Here is a 15668-nt window from a genome sequence, read left to right on the forward strand (position 1 = left end):
TTATTCTAAGAAAATGTGCTGACAAGTGAAAAGTCCAAATAAAAAGGAGATGGTGAAGGCAAAAATTGTCACAAGCCTTTTAACCACACCCCCAAAATCTAGCTGCTGCAAAACCAAAACGTAAGATCTGCACTATGTCTCCCTTATAAGAAACAACTAATAAATAAATTACGTATGTTAAATCAAAAAATAAATCAGCATCCCTCCATCAGTCTGCGCGTGGCAACAAGAAGCTAAAGCCAGAATTCTCACGAATTAATGGTGGGGGCTCTATATCAGATATATCCATCTGTTCCATCGACTTTGATATGTCATCAACAGAAAATGGAATGCTGCAAAGTAGATACTTCCAAACGGTTAATGGCAAAGGTATTGTAAAAAATTATCTCATATGTTTGCGACTAGAAATAATCAGATCTATGACATTGCCGAACAAAATATGGCATACCTTGAATCATCATCCAACAGGAAAGAATTACTAACGGCATTATTTGAATCTTCAGTCATCAACACTCTCATATTGGATATGACCTAGATGAAAAGAAAAAAATTGAAACAGAAAAGTTCAACATAGTTTTATACTTGACTTGTGGACTTAGTTTAAGAAATAGTTTGCTGTAAGAACTTACATCAGGGGACACACTGTGTGTGCCATACTTGTCATCCCAGTACATAGTACTTATTCGATATAACTGTTGTATACTAAGTACCTACAAATAGAAAATTCACAATTATAGCCAGGTATTTGGAAAAAGTGAATTTATAAGTAGAAAGAGAAAGTATTCACTTACAGGACACAGGTCATGACTTATTTCATCCAGCGTTTTCTTTGGTTTTTGATGTATGACCTAAATTAGTAACGGCATAAAATATTAGTACTGAATTCTTAACTTCTATTCACATGGTTCATAGCCAATATAGGGTAGAAATATATATATAGATACCAGAAATCCTATAGCCTGTCTTATATGTTTGAGTTCATCCCAAGCTGAGCCTGCATACTGCATTTTTTTCCCCCAAGAGAAATATGGAGGGAGAAGTTTTAAGTATATATGAAAGAACTGTGTAGTATAACAAAAAAACAATGTGAAATAGTTAATGCACCTCATCTGTTGCTTTATAACACCAATGCTCCAATTCAGCCAAACCAGCTTTCACATATTCTCCGTTGCTAAATGAGCAGCACTCTCGTCTTAAGAGAAGACTGTAAAGGAAAAACAAATGAATACACAAGGCATTAAACCTGAATTCTGATTCGAAGAGCAGAAAACTACCACAAAACAATGGAAAACAGAACAAACTAACCTGTTGAAAAGTTGGACGTTGATGAATGAAAAAATTTGGGTGAACACCTTACGAACCAAGAATGGAGGAACCTGCCAAAATGAAAACAAAATCGGAAAATTTAAAGCAAGCTAGTTTAAGTAACATAAAATAAATAAAGCATACATAACACGGGGGCAAAATGTTGTTGTACTAACATGATTTGCTTTTAGAGTATTTAAGAAGTTTCCAAGGCTCTTAACTATCCCTTGCCAATGTGCAATCAAGGCTTTCTGAGCTTCGGTGTTTGCAACTGAACGTGATGATCCCTTAACCAAGCTTGCTCTGGATGTTCTTGGTGCCTGTCTCATATTGCATTTAAAAACAGTTACCCTTTGAGAGGAAACTTTGCAAATGAAAAAGCTTTATGAGCTTGTGAATGCATGCATGCATGATAGACATGTACATAGAAACTTGTGAATGAAGAAATCATCATACCTGAATGCACAATCCAAGCAAAGGAGAAATTTCTTTCTTCAAATTATCTCTGATCATTCCATATATCTTTTCCACATAAGCTGTAAGCTGCTGTTTGAAAAGCAAAGCTGGGTACTTGGCTTCAACTTGTCTTAATGCATCCACTCCACCATTCATGCCACCATTGATGAGAGAAAGGTTCACTCCCCCCGGTGCTCCACGGAAACTCTGAAACAAAATATAGGAAACTAAATCACCATGCTGATCTGAAGAAGCAAAATGTTTAAATCTGTTAGACTGAGAAGTTACACTTACTTGTGTCATCCTTCCAAAAAGAGTTGCTGATGAAGAACGACGGCGTTGAGGAGTCATTCCAGCTGCACCACTCGCTTTAAGGGTGCGCTGGAGTAACAAGAGAAGCGTAGAAGCATTGGATAACCAATAAGCCAAGACATCATTGTTCTCCTGTGTCTGAAGCCATATAAAAATGTCAGTGAAATGAAATCTGCTGAGAAAGAAGAGGAAGTTTAAAAGATATATGTAGCACATGAAAATTGATGCATTTCACACCTCAATTGCATGCCCAATAGTTTGGATTATGCGATCGAAAACACTGGTACGCTCAACTTCAAACGATCTCCAATGCAATAGGCATTTGTATATGATACAGGCTGCAATTGGTCTATTTCCAGCAAAGCCTAAATGTTGTGCAACGCATCTAATGAGCAACTCTTGATTCTCTTGCTGTTTCTCATTCAATGACTTCTGTGGCTTATCCTCCATTTCAGAGGATTCTCTGTGGTTCATTGATGGACTATGCATCTCCTGGATGGTTCATAAGAAGATAGAGAACAAGTTAAAAATCCACATATGCATAATATACCTAAGAAAAGCAACAATGATTCGAATAAATTCAGTTACCAAAGATGGCTTAGACTCCACTGCAATATGTCCACTCTCAACTCTCTATCAAAACAAAATTTAAAAAAAAAAAAACTATATTAACAAAAAGTTATTTAAACCAACTTAAAGATTCATATTGTTAATCCTGTATGGTGGTTCATAAGTTCATTAAAAGGACACCTGCATAATTGATCTGGAGCGGCCTGAGAGGAACTTGTTAGGAGACATGGACAGAGCTTGTTGACGTAGAACTTGATTCTCTGATTCTAAATTATGAATCTTCTCTTCCAGCCTAATCAAACAATTATGAGGATTTAGTCTTCTCAAAAAATTAAGGATGAATATGAGTCACATGATATTAACATTGATTCTACTGTTCATTATTTGTATTACCTGTGTAGTGATTCTTGGAGCTGACGAGCCTTCTTCTCTGTGTCTTCTAATTTGTGAGTCTTTTCTTCACTCGAAGCTTGGATTTCATTATATTTCTTTTCAAATTCATCAGCTTTCTGTTTCTCCGTCTCAAGGGAAGTCTGTTCAAAGATAAAGGCACAGGCAACACAAATTAGTTGTGATAATCATTAGGCACCTACATGAACTTAAGTATATCACTATGAGCATAAGATGATATCAAATTAGTCTATAAGAGTAGTAAAAGATTTGAAATGTTGAACATGGTTACCTTTAGCCTCTCAACTTCCGCTGTTAGTGCGTCAATCTTTGCAGTGTCTTCAACAATAACCTCCTTTTCTTGGATAACCGGAGTTGCTTCGATGGTAACCTTCTTTACATTCTCTCGCTCCTTGACAAGCAGAGCATTGGTTTCATCAAGTTTACCCTGCATCTCCTGTAATGAATTCTGCAGTTTCGATATCTCTTGTGCTTTAGACTCTTCGAGGTTGGTCTGCAGAATTCAACATAGTTTTCTTCAGGAGTTATAGTATGCATGATTATGTAAAGATATCAAAATAACAAAGTCCACCAACTTATATCTAATTGCAAAACAAAAAACACTCTCACCCGCAAACTTTTTTCTAGTTGGAGACGCCAGGTGAGTTCCTCCACCCTTTTTTCAAGTTTGTCCTTTGCTTCTTGAAGTGCACCAGTTTCTCTTGCAGCCTAATCATGCAAATCAAAAGATATGTCAACTTAGAGTAGGAAAAAAAAAAGATAAGAAGCTTAACTATTTCATTTTTAGCCATTCAAAAAACCACCAATAAGAGGAACTAAAAGATCTGGGAGCACAGAAATGATGCTTGACATTCAGATGATGCCCATAGGGATTTGATATTCCCTTCTGTTGTTCACTACAAGCTTTATTTTGCATCTGTTTCACATGTTTCATGTACAACATAAGAACATAGTTAGAGAAACTTACCATCTTCAGTTTCCTGAGTTCTCTCCTGGCCATCTTCCCCCTCCATCTGCATTGTGCGACTATTGCTCCTACCTTAAGTCTCTTGTAATATTTAGAAGCTCTGTGGCACCTATAACGAGCCTGCCATATTTGGACAGAGATTTTAAAAACTGATCGTGCTTGTGGCTGGTCCTGATAGACATTACAATAGTCCAACTCAAATCATACCTGAATAATGATTGAGGCTTTAGTCTGTTTTCTAAACTTGAACTCTTTAAGGGATGCCACTGCCCTTAAAGCTGTTTGTAAGGTAAGAACTGATGCGTGGAGTTTCCTATATGATTTCCTAGCTTCATATCTGCGAGCATGCTTCTGAATTTTTATTGCAGCTGCTTTCCTCCTCATGTTCTGATAAAGTTTGCATGCAAGGTTTGCTGCACAATGTGTCAGGCTTATTAACGTATATACATTGTTGCTTAACCATAGGATATTGCACCTATCATAAAAAAACGGTTTAGCTGTTTAACTTGTAAAAAACCTCACCTCTGCACACAGACTGCACGAATATGGTCTTCGTCCGCAATGAAAGATAATGTTGTCGAGCTTGATAGGTTCGTACACGCCGTTGGATAGTTTTTGCTGCATTGCTGAGTACTTGAGCCCTACGAGCATCTAGTTCAGCCATCTGACCTGCCCTTAGGAATACCTTTGTTTTTCCAATCTACAACAGTTGACAACAATAAAATGAAGTCCGGCCATAAATGTCAATTAAACATATGCCTTTTTTTATGATTGTACAATAGTCTTGATAATATTCATGTATAAACTTATAGGTGAAAAAGGCACTATGAATTATGAAACATATGGAAGTACCTGATATCCAGCAAGCCCCATTTTTTCTAGAATCTTTTGGCAAACAACCTTCTCATCGTGGCTGCCACAGGTGAAAAAACATAGCAGATCAACAATATTGTCTTTGGTAGAAAAGTATCTGGAAACATCAATTCCAAATCTTCGGTTCTGACACAAGATATGCTACAAGAGTTCTTACTGTGAATCAGCGATCTCCGGGGCGAGGAGGCTAAACCGATGCATAAATTCAAAGAAAGCACGCCGAGTAGGGTAGCCCGCGCAACTAATTCTGATTGCCTCTAAAACACCCTGCAGGGAAAACAGTTAGAGACAACTCTGAAGAAAGGCTAAAATCATGAAGAAACTATGGATTTATATTTGTACAAATCATCATTCAAGGAAGGAGATAAAAAGAGAACAATCAAAGCATACTCACACCACAACGAAGTTGTTGCATAATGTTTTGATTCTCAAAAATTGCAGGCTTCAGGAGGTTGTTTGGTTTCACACATCTAATGTAATGAGGTTCTGTAGAGTTTAATGTATCCATCAGTGACTGCAGTTGTAGCTGCACCATTCAGGATACCAACACAAGGTTTATTAGCTTCCATATCTACAGCTCTATTTTGATGGAACTGACATGATCTTATACATATATCAATGCAATAAAAGGTAACAGTGTCCAAGATTTTGATAATGAAAACTAGAACAAGAGTGATACCTTAAAGCGAGAACCAATTGAAGAAAATTTGGAAGATTTTGATGTCTCTTCTGGAAGTGGAGGAAAAAGGCCAGCTACAAAAGAACATTTGGAAGCACCCAGCAAATCTTGATACTCAGGGACAACATAATCCTTGTTTTTGTCTAGAAATTGATCAGACTGGTATTGCACCTGCATATTAAGGACAGTTAGCATTAAGAAGAAAAAATGTCTCACTTTGCTGAAGCTTCTGATATGAGAATAAGTCATACCTCGCCTGCATAATGAGAAATAGTGAAATCTGTCCGAGACAATTTTGGCTTAATGAAGCGCTTATGATTCTTAAATGTCTGATACAGTTTGTTTGAAAACGTTTCATGTGTTGACTTTGGAAACATGCTGAAAAACCAGGGGAAAAGTGAGAACGAAAAATCAATTGGACATGTTATGTAATTTGGAACTTCAGATTCAAAGCACAGACAACAATGGATCAAATCATTTTTGCCACCAAAAACGAATACAGAATCACCATAGCAAGCCATGAACTTATATCAAAAACAATGTCTTACCAAGCTTCATCAAGGAGAGCAATGATTCCACCAGGTTTCTGCAAATGAAAAAAGGTTTTATTTAAATTGACTGCTTATAAACTCAATAAGTGAAGTGTAAGAAGAGAAAAACAAAAACAACCTTTTCAATAAGGTCCAAAACATCTTGGTTGTCAACAAATTCAATGTAGCTCCAATTGATCTCCTCCTTTGTATATTCTTCTTGTTCCATTTTAAATACGTGCTGAAATTCATAATCAAAACCAAATTAAGAAGGGTTATAATAGTCGTAAGCATTTTTTCTAGAAGTGGTCATGGTGGTCTGAGACTTTGCCTGATTGAAATGTTGCTGCAACTTCTCATTTGTGAAATTAATGCAAAACTGCTCAAAGCTGCAGAGCATGATAGGCTGAAAATGAGTTACAAAGAATTGAAAACAAGCATAGGGTGCTTTCAATATCTTCCATTAATGAAGTCTAGTGGATGTACTTCTAAAACTACATATTACCTGTTGGTTTTAAAGCTTTCAAAGCCATAGATATCAAGGACTCCAATCAAACATTTAGAAGTCGCGTCTTGTCCGATCGAATTGTTAATCTTGTCCACCAACCTAGTAACAAATTAAACACATTAGTGGAGCAGGTTTTGAATAGCTAGAATTTGATTATATTTTTTTCTTAATTACCAGTCAAAGAGTCTAGAATATATTGTTTTCGCCAAGCCATCTCTGCTTATTGCTGCGCTTGCCGGATCGAGGCTCCGTTTAATAACTTCCTCTGGGGTGATCATCACACGCTTCACTAATGCATCTTCCAAACCAGCAAGATCACACCTGATCAAGTGAAAAATACAGTATAACTAAAATCATCTTAAAAGTAATTGAGAATCAAGTTGACATAGGAGTAATAACTCAATCTTACATGAGAAGCTCAGCAGTGGTTTTCAGGTGGAATTTGGCTTTATCATCTTTTGGAACAGATGAATCAGCTTCCTTTCCTTTGGTAAACGCAATGTTACCAAGATGAAGAATAGCAGCAACTACTCTGAAAATTGCTTCCTGGCAAAGACGCAATGATAATGATTCGAATTGTTCTGTCAAGAAGCCAAATTCATTCTTTCCAAAAAGAGATACATTATAGATACCTGATCCTTTTGGCTTATTCCAACAATGTCCATAGCTCTTCTAGTGGCAAGATACTCGCGAGCATCGCTTATATCGGCCAGTTCATAACATTTTGACTGATTAAGGTAATGAAATGTTTTAGGATGTCCTAATTTGTATTTCTCAACTTCCTGTTAGCAGAAGAAATTGCAACGAGTTTACGTAATGAAGCGAATCATAGCAACTATAAGTAGATTAAGTGCGGCGCAAGTTACCTCCTGCGGTGCAGCACAGAGAAGATAGAAGCAGTGGTAATTGCGTTCAGGATCATTTACTTGACAAACCCTAGATCTTTCTAGAAGGTATGTTCTAATGGCTGCTCCTGAGATTCTTCCATTCTTATCAAATTGGATCTCAACGAATTTACCAAATCGACTCGAATTGTTGTTCCTCACAGTTTTAGCATTTCCAAAGGCTTCTAACACTGGATTTGACTGCACTTAGATCCAGTTCATTCAAAAACCCCAAATGAGTCAAAATTCAAACATAAAAAAAGAAAAAAGAAAAAAAGAGTGGTTTATTTGCATCGTACTTCAAGAACTTGCTGTTCAACTGTTCTTCCTTCGGTGGCAGCCCTTCCTCCTAAATAAGCAAGGTATCGCATAAGCATTTTCGTAGTTTCAGTTTTACCGGCTCCACTTTCTCCACTGACAAGAATTGAATTGCTTTTTCCTTCGTTAATCATAGCCCTGATTGATAACAAATTCATGAAATCACCACCGAATTAAACAAAATATAAATCGAATTGTGATGATTAATTAGGTACGTAACATACCTGTAAGCAACATCAGCAACTGCAAATACATGAGGGCTTAATTCACCAAACGGTGCTCCCTTGTATTGTTGCATCATGTGTGCATCGTAAATGTGAGGTAGCCTTTGGAATGGATTTATAGCAATCAGAATGTTTCCAGTGTATGTCTGCCATGGCAACAACAATATAGATATAGATCTTAATTCTTATTGATCGATGATGAATAGAAATTGAAATCCTTAATTATTATTACTTACATATATTTCATTCAATTCATATCTACTTTTCAAGTTCTGCAAGACTCCAGGCTCGTGCAAATACGAGAGCTTGGTCATATCATCCACTCCGCCAGCAGGAGCTTCCATATCCTTGGGATATATCTTTGATAACTTTGCAGTAATCTGAGGTCCATGCATGCATGGTTATGGTTAGAGAAAAACGAATAATAATTAAGCAAACGAAAGAAAGAAAGAAAGATAGGAACCTTCTTTCCATTGGATGTGGCGACTTCAACATCCTTGCCAGTGATTTTAGAAACCTGTCCATCTAGCCAAGCTTCGTCTGGATCTTCAACCCAGACGTGAGACCCCACAATGATATTCACTGGAGTCCCCTGCATCATGCAAAACAGATCAGATCATGCATGCATGCATGCATGCATAGAAAGAGAAAGAAGAAAATAGATCGATAACGTACCATTATTGAGGTGCAAAGTGGGAAGGGCTAATAAGGAGTATTAATTAATTGTTATCATCATGTTATGTGAAGTGTTGAAGATGATGTAACCAAGTGTGGAATGAAGTGGTAGTAAGTTTGGATTGTGAATGAGTGAGTGAGTGGCCACATTGTTCAAAGGATGGGAGCCCCTGTAACTTCGCCAACACCACCTTCGATCTTCTTCCCTTTCCTTCCCTTTCGCCAACTTGTGGCTACAATTCTTATCCATCTCTTTCTCTCTAACAGAATAATTCGTCTCTCTATCATATTTAATTAACACGGTAACATTATTGTTATATAAGATTTTCATACTAAAATATTCATCTATTACATGCGTAAATTATCTACAATCTTGTGTGTTTATATATAATACAAGCAACATAACACAATTTTTTTTTTCAAATATTCCTATTTTACTTTTGACCTAGCTTTTTTCTTAAATTTATTTTTACAAGAATTTTTATTATGATGAAAATATGTTATTAAAATATGAATGAAGTTTTAAATAAAATTACATACGTTCTGTTTGACTTTTATGTTTTATATTGCTGTTATATTTTTATCTTTTTAACATTTAACTCATATATTTGTATTTATATATATGTATATTTCTTTACATACTAGCTAGCTAGTAGATAATAAAGAGGTAATTAAATGTCTGTTGAAAATTTTTTTATAATAATAATAATAATAATTTAGTTTGAAACATAATGTATACTTTGTGATAAACTATTTGATTGATGAATAATGTGTTAGTATAACAGCTACCCTTTAATGTAAATGCAATTGTATAATCTGATCAAATAAATAGCCTCCAATTTGTTTTTATAAGAGATATTTATGGTATATGCATGGTAAGTACATATGATTTATTTTATCAAAATAACAAAATAACACAAATATATACCTGATTTGTGATGTATACACAACCACAAAACAACATGTTATAGATGGATATACCGACAGATTTTTAATCAGTGAGGGATTTCGTCTGTTAATAAAAGCCTTGTTGGTAATAATTTATTCACGGATTTTTTTTAGTAACTGACAAATTTTACTTCGATAATTGCCTCGCCCATTTGTCTAAATACATCAAACTTTTTGATAGATAGTCGATAACGAGCAGCAAATTTTTCGGTAAATTTTTTATGCGGTAATTAATAAAGTCAAACGTTTTAAATTTAAATTATTTTTAATATACAAATATTTTTTTCATTAAAAGTCTTTATAAGTTATTTATATTTATGCGTTTTGTGCTGTTTCGGCACGTTTTTCTTCTTCGTTATTGTTGTCATTAACACCACCTCTTTCTTCTCCTCCTCTTCCTCCTTATTTTTTCATTAGAATTTCTTCTTCTCTTTTTATTGTTTTGAATTCAATCAAGTGCCTAAGGTATGGTTCAATTCAAAAGAAAAAAATGCAACATTAAAAGAAATATTTTTCTGTATTTACAGCAAATTTGAGTGTAACACGAATATATTTTGGTACAACACAAGGATATTTGGGTGTATTTAAGAATTTTAAGTGTATTTTTATTCTGATAAGTTTTGCATAATTCAAAACTCTTCCTCTTCCTCCTTCTCATCTTCTACTACTTCTTCTTTTTTTTATCATCATTATCATCTTCCTTTTTCTTTTTTTCTTATTTATTTTTTCGTTTTTGTTTTACCTTCTCAAATTTTTTCTTATTTTACTCTCTTAATAAGAATAAAAATAAAAAATCAAACAAAGAAGAAGAAACACATAATGTTGCAAAATTACTTGGAAGAAAATGAACTTACATTCATTTAACTAAAAGAAAGAAAGAAATAAGGAAAAAAAGAAGAAGAAAAATACAGCATTAGAGAAAATATTTTTCTGTATTACAACAAATTTGGGTGTAACACGAAGATATTTGGGTGTAACATGAAGATATTTGGGTGTATTTTTATTCTAAAGTTTGACATAATTCAAAACTCTTCCTCTTTCTCCTTCTCATCTTCTACTGTTTCTTCTTCCTCATCTTATTTCGTTTTCTTATAATTCTTCTTGGGAGAAAAACTCAAACAAAGAAGAAAAAAATACATAATATTGCAAAATCAATAGAAAGAGAAGGAGGAAAAAATACAGCAACAATAACAACAATAAAAAGAACTACAATGAAGATGAAAACCCGAAGAAGAAGAAGCAATACGAAGAAAAATGAGAAAGAAAGCAAAGAAGAAAGAGAACAAAAAGAAGGAGAAGAAGTAGGAGGAAGAACGTAGAATATAAACGTTGAAGAAAAACCCTTTCTTATTTCACGCTATTCAAAGTTGAGAAAGTATGTGTTTACACGCTCTTTAAATTAAGAGTTGTTTTTGTTGGGGTTGGGCTGACTTGTATAGACTTATATGCCAAAAAGACTTATATGTATAGCAAGTCTCTTCAAATTTTTTGTCGATAATTTATTTTAAAAAAACGTTAATAATTTTATTATTTGTCGGTAAATTCATCCATAAGGTAGAATATATATTTTTTTAGGCTTTTAATCACAAAATTAACATATTTTCATATAAAATAAATATAAATTTAATTATGAAAATTTTTTATCTAATTTTCAACAAAAATCAAACGTAAATTAAAATATTTATAATAATCAAGAAACAAACAAATTAACCATCTTAACAATCTAAAAAAAATACTAAAAACAAATAAATCTATTCTAAACATAAAACCAAGTATTTGGAGATATTATATCCAATAAAACATAAAAAAAATGTGAGTTATAATTTTGAGTATCATCTTCGTTCTCATCATTATTATCATAGTTTTCATCTTATTCTATTAGGAGTTAGATGGAACAATATTATATATTATAAAAAAATATTTTTAACGAATTTAATCTCACTGATACAGATAAATTTTTTGACAAATTTTTCGTCAATAACAAAAAGAATGTGTGAAAATTTGATGTGTTTGTGGAGAAGAACACATAACTAAAAAAACTGAGGTAAAAATGAGTAATAAACTTACATTAATGAAGAATCACACTCGTTATAATGCTAATGACAACTATATATATGGCTATATTATTCTAGCTAACTTTGTATAGCTTAGCAAAGCTAATGATAACGGACCTCAACAAGTTAACAAATTGCCTAACTAAGCAAAGAAACTATAGTAACAGCAGTAACAACTTCTAACTTCCTATTAAATAATAATCAAGTAACACCCCCCATAAGGATGGAGTATTGGGAGAGAAGAGATTCAAGTAAGCTGCAGCAAAAGGGCCAGGAGCAAGTGGTTTGGTGAGATTGTCAGCAGTTTGGTTGTCAGCAAAGATGGGCAAAGGATGAATCAAGTGTTCCTGTAATTTGTCACGATATGGCAGTCTGCCTCAATGTACTCAGTGCGTTCGTGAAACACTGGTTTGTAGCAATGTAGATGACAGAATTGTTATCACAATACAAGTTGATGGATTTTTGAAGTGGCACACCAAGGTCGATCCTTAAGAACATAGCTTAGCCACTGAGCTTCCTGTGTAGCTAATGTTAGTGCTCGATACTCAGCTTCAGAAGAGGAAGCCGCAACTGTGAGTTACTTCTTGCTCTTCCAAGTAACCAGAGAAAGACCAAGGTAGAAGCAATAAGCAGAAATGGATCTACGAGAATCAGGATAACCTGCCCAGTCTGAGTCAGAGAATCCCATAAGTTGCATCAGATAGAAAAAAAACAAGCCAGTAGCAGGAGAACCTTTGACATAGCGAAGCACTCTATGCATAGCTTTTAGGTGTTCAGTAGTTGCACAATCCAAGAATTAACTCAGCTTCCCAATAGCATAGCTTATATCAGGTCTGGTATTGAAAAGATATAGAAGTTTGCCTACGATCATAGAGTCTGTGAGTAATTCCCCAACATCCTTGCTTAGTTTAACCCCATAGTTGATAGGTGTGGTAGCAGGTTTGCAATTCTCGAATCCAATTTCCTTAAGCATGTCAAGGACATACTTCCGTTGATACAGAACAATGCCACTCTTAGATTGTGCTACCTCCAATCCAAGAAAATACTTTAAATCTCCTATGTCCTTGATTTGAAATCTGTCATGAAACACACTTTTAACTAACTCAATCTCATATAAATCATTTCCTGCCAACACCAAGTCGTCCATAACTCCATATACACCAAGACAGCCGTGAAACCAAGTGCTATAGATTTAATGAGCAGACTGTAATTGAACTTGTATTAAGTAAAATTCAGCTTAAGAAGAACAGATTTGAGCTTGCAATTCTATTGTCTGCTCGCCTGCTTCAACCCGTATAAGGATTTTTCAAGCTTGCAAATTTGGCCAGGTGTGGCTTCTAAACCCGGAGGCACCTTCATATACACCTCCTCATCAAGCTCACAATGTAAGAAGGTAATATTCACGTCAATTTGCTTTAGGTGCCAACCCTTAACAACAGCAACAGCCAGAACAACCCTTAGAGTACCTAATTTAACAACCAGACTGAATGTGTCCTTATAATCCACCCCTACTACCTGTGTAAATCCCTTGGCAACTAGGCGTGCCTTGTGTCACTCTATTGTTCCATATAGGTGATACTTTACACGAAACGCCCAATTGCAACCGATAGCTCTTTTACCAGCAAGTAAATAGGTTAGCCCCCATGTTTTGTTTTCTTCCAAAGTAAGGAGTTCAGCTTTAATATCTTCTTGCCAACAGGGTTGTGTGACAGCATCCTCATAGCATTTTGGCTCTAAATTTTTGTAGAATTAAGAACATATCGAACTTAATTGATGATGACAAACATTGATGTATTGGATTAAACATCCAATTAGTTTTGATTGCATTTGATTAGTGTTGCAAACCAAAATCAAATATGCAGCCGTCCAAACAGATAAAAACATAAACAAGACTTTCGGTGGGTTCTCTATCTAACAAAGCCCAAGGAAATAAAGCAGAGAAATCAGTTGGGATGAATGGAAAATAAATCTAACCCAAGTCCAAGAAAATTCCACCAAGTAGAAGCATTCCAAGGCCAACGTTCACAAGCTTGCTTCGGTCAGAATCAGAAAGAAAGAAGAGAGCTTCATCCTTCTTATTTATTCACCAGAGAAGAAATAGAGAGAAAGGTAAATCACAAAAGCTAATGTCTAATCACCCAAATCAAAGCAAGCTAAGCTAAGTTAGAGGATAAAGGTGATTTATTTCCATTTGCATGCAATTTATTTTCTTTACTCCTTCTCCAAATCTCTGCAACTCTAATTTGGGATAAATGGAGAAAGTATTTTCTGATAATCACAGATGTGAATCAATGGCTCAAATTGTTTGGGGACAAAATACTATCTCAAGGGTTTGGATTTAGATTTACCACTGAACAACTTTTTCCTTATTACTCTAAGGTCTTCGGTCAAGCAAAAAGGACCAGCTTTAAAATCTCTAATTTGGGGGTTAATTGAAGATAGTGAAATGACAAGCTGGGAAGGCACACAGCTCAAAGAGTTGACTCAGGAGAAATAAAAAAGAAAAACTTGAAAAGAGGTACAAAAGGAAAAATTTTATTTTTTTGAAGACAAGGAGAAAGAACTAGAATCGGAGAGTGTTTGAAGAGAGCTTCCCTGAGAAGAGTTCACCATTTTGGACAATGTTTTCTAAGTCAAAGAAGCATTCCACCAAGATCAAGAACTTAATCAAAGTTAGCTGAATCCGGTTCAAGTGATAGCAATAGAGGCTGTTAATGTATCAATCTCCTTCATGTTTTATAGTTTGTATTCATTTTCAATATATATCTTTCTATAATTTCTTAGAGAGGTAAAAGGCTGAAAGAGAGAATTTAAGAAAAAGCCTATAAATGACAAAAGGCTTAGTGAAACACTTGAGAGAAAAGCCTAGAGTGATTTCAAATTTCTTTAGGTTGTTTCATATGTCTTGTGTCTTTTACCTGTGAGGTGCCTCTTTCTAAGTTGGGTTAGCACTTAGAGTGAAGAGTTAGGTATTAGCATAACCAAGTCAAGTTAGATAAGAACTTGAGAGAGAAAAGTATTGAGTGAATCCTAAGAAATTGGTATATGTAATACTTTAATTATAATGGAAATTACACCACTGTTGTGGTGGAGACTGGATGTAGGTTGCATTGCACAAGGTAACTGAACCAGGATGCATGCTTGTGTCATCTTTCTTCTCTTTCTCTAAGTTCTATTTTCTGATGATATTTATGAGACAAAATGGAATTGTCTCATAAAAACTTCGCTGCACAGTTCAAATAGATTTTAAGTGAAAGTTTGATATTAAAGGCTTAATCCATTAAAACAAAAGAATGCCATAGATTCAACCCCGCTTCTCTGAGCCTTCTGTAACCTTCAATTTTGAATGATAAGAAAAAATGCAAGATGCATAGGAGAAAGCCTAGTGTATGATAAGACATGAGAGATAGGGTACCTTTGAGTGCAAATTTGTGCTTTGGGCTAAGTATCGTTGATGACCTGACATTCATAGTCCTGCAAATATGTAGATGGCCTGGTTTGTCTCGTAGACCTCCTCATTACAACACTTTCAGAAAACATAGAAGATAGAGGAATGACAGCTGCATCACTACTTGAACCCACTATGTGTGTTGGAGACTCTAAATAATCATGAATTTGAGAATAAGGCAAAATTTCATCATCATTAATTCATTATGTGGATCACATAATGCATCATCATGATTTAGAGTACTAATGTCTTATGAATTAGGAGGATTTATTTGTAAAATGGCAACATCATTATTTTCCAAAACCCGAATCTGGGTACCTTCCAAAAAGCTGTAATCAAAATCATCATGAGATGCATTGTATGTAATATGAGACTTTGAAAAAACTCCGTTATTTGACTCATTTTCATTGCATTAGGGAAAGAAATCCTCATAAAACTGAACATCTCGAGATAAGAAAATCTCTCGAGTTTGTAAATCGAAAAGTAAATAGCCCTTTGTTTCCTCC

At 34.8% G+C, this 15668-nt stretch overlaps 1 protein-coding gene across 2 annotated transcripts; it reads right to left on the bottom strand.

Annotated features, from left to right (window-relative positions):
• Positions 1–208: 208 nt before the first annotated feature.
• On the bottom strand, positions 209–13722 carry LOC130935361 (myosin-11-like). 2 transcript variants are annotated; one of them, XM_057865064.1, is made up of 37 exons: positions 13710–13722; positions 8501–8619; positions 8274–8417; positions 8038–8183; positions 7795–7951; positions 7478–7696; positions 7244–7393; positions 7021–7157; positions 6786–6932; positions 6609–6710; positions 6435–6492; positions 6243–6344; positions 6122–6159; positions 5825–5951; positions 5574–5744; positions 5289–5420; positions 5052–5161; positions 4874–4934; positions 4544–4721; positions 4229–4434; positions 4022–4141; positions 3664–3762; positions 3326–3547; positions 3037–3176; positions 2824–2935; positions 2662–2706; positions 2311–2565; positions 2056–2211; positions 1762–1968; positions 1482–1625; positions 1306–1376; positions 1105–1204; positions 945–1001; positions 792–848; positions 630–710; positions 449–531; positions 209–332 (listed from the first exon to the last, which is right to left on the bottom strand). In XM_057865064.1, exons 1-37 carry the CDS (start codon positions 13720–13722, stop codon positions 209–211), a joined length of 4590 nt encoding a protein of 1529 aa, XP_057721047.1. The 2 variants fall into 2 exon arrangements, with proteins under 2 accessions (XP_057721047.1, XP_057721048.1); XM_057865065.1 differs by lacking the exons at positions 8501–8619; positions 13710–13722 and having other exon boundaries at positions 2662–2704; positions 2822–2935; positions 8274–8396.
• Between the last annotated feature and the right edge of the window lie 1946 nt (positions 13723–15668).

Source organism: Arachis stenosperma, chromosome 6 (assembly GCF_014773155.1).
Source record: "Arachis stenosperma cultivar V10309 chromosome 6, arast.V10309.gnm1.PFL2, whole genome shotgun sequence".
In the NCBI taxonomy this organism is placed as follows: Eukaryota; Viridiplantae; Streptophyta; class Magnoliopsida; order Fabales; family Fabaceae; genus Arachis; species Arachis stenosperma.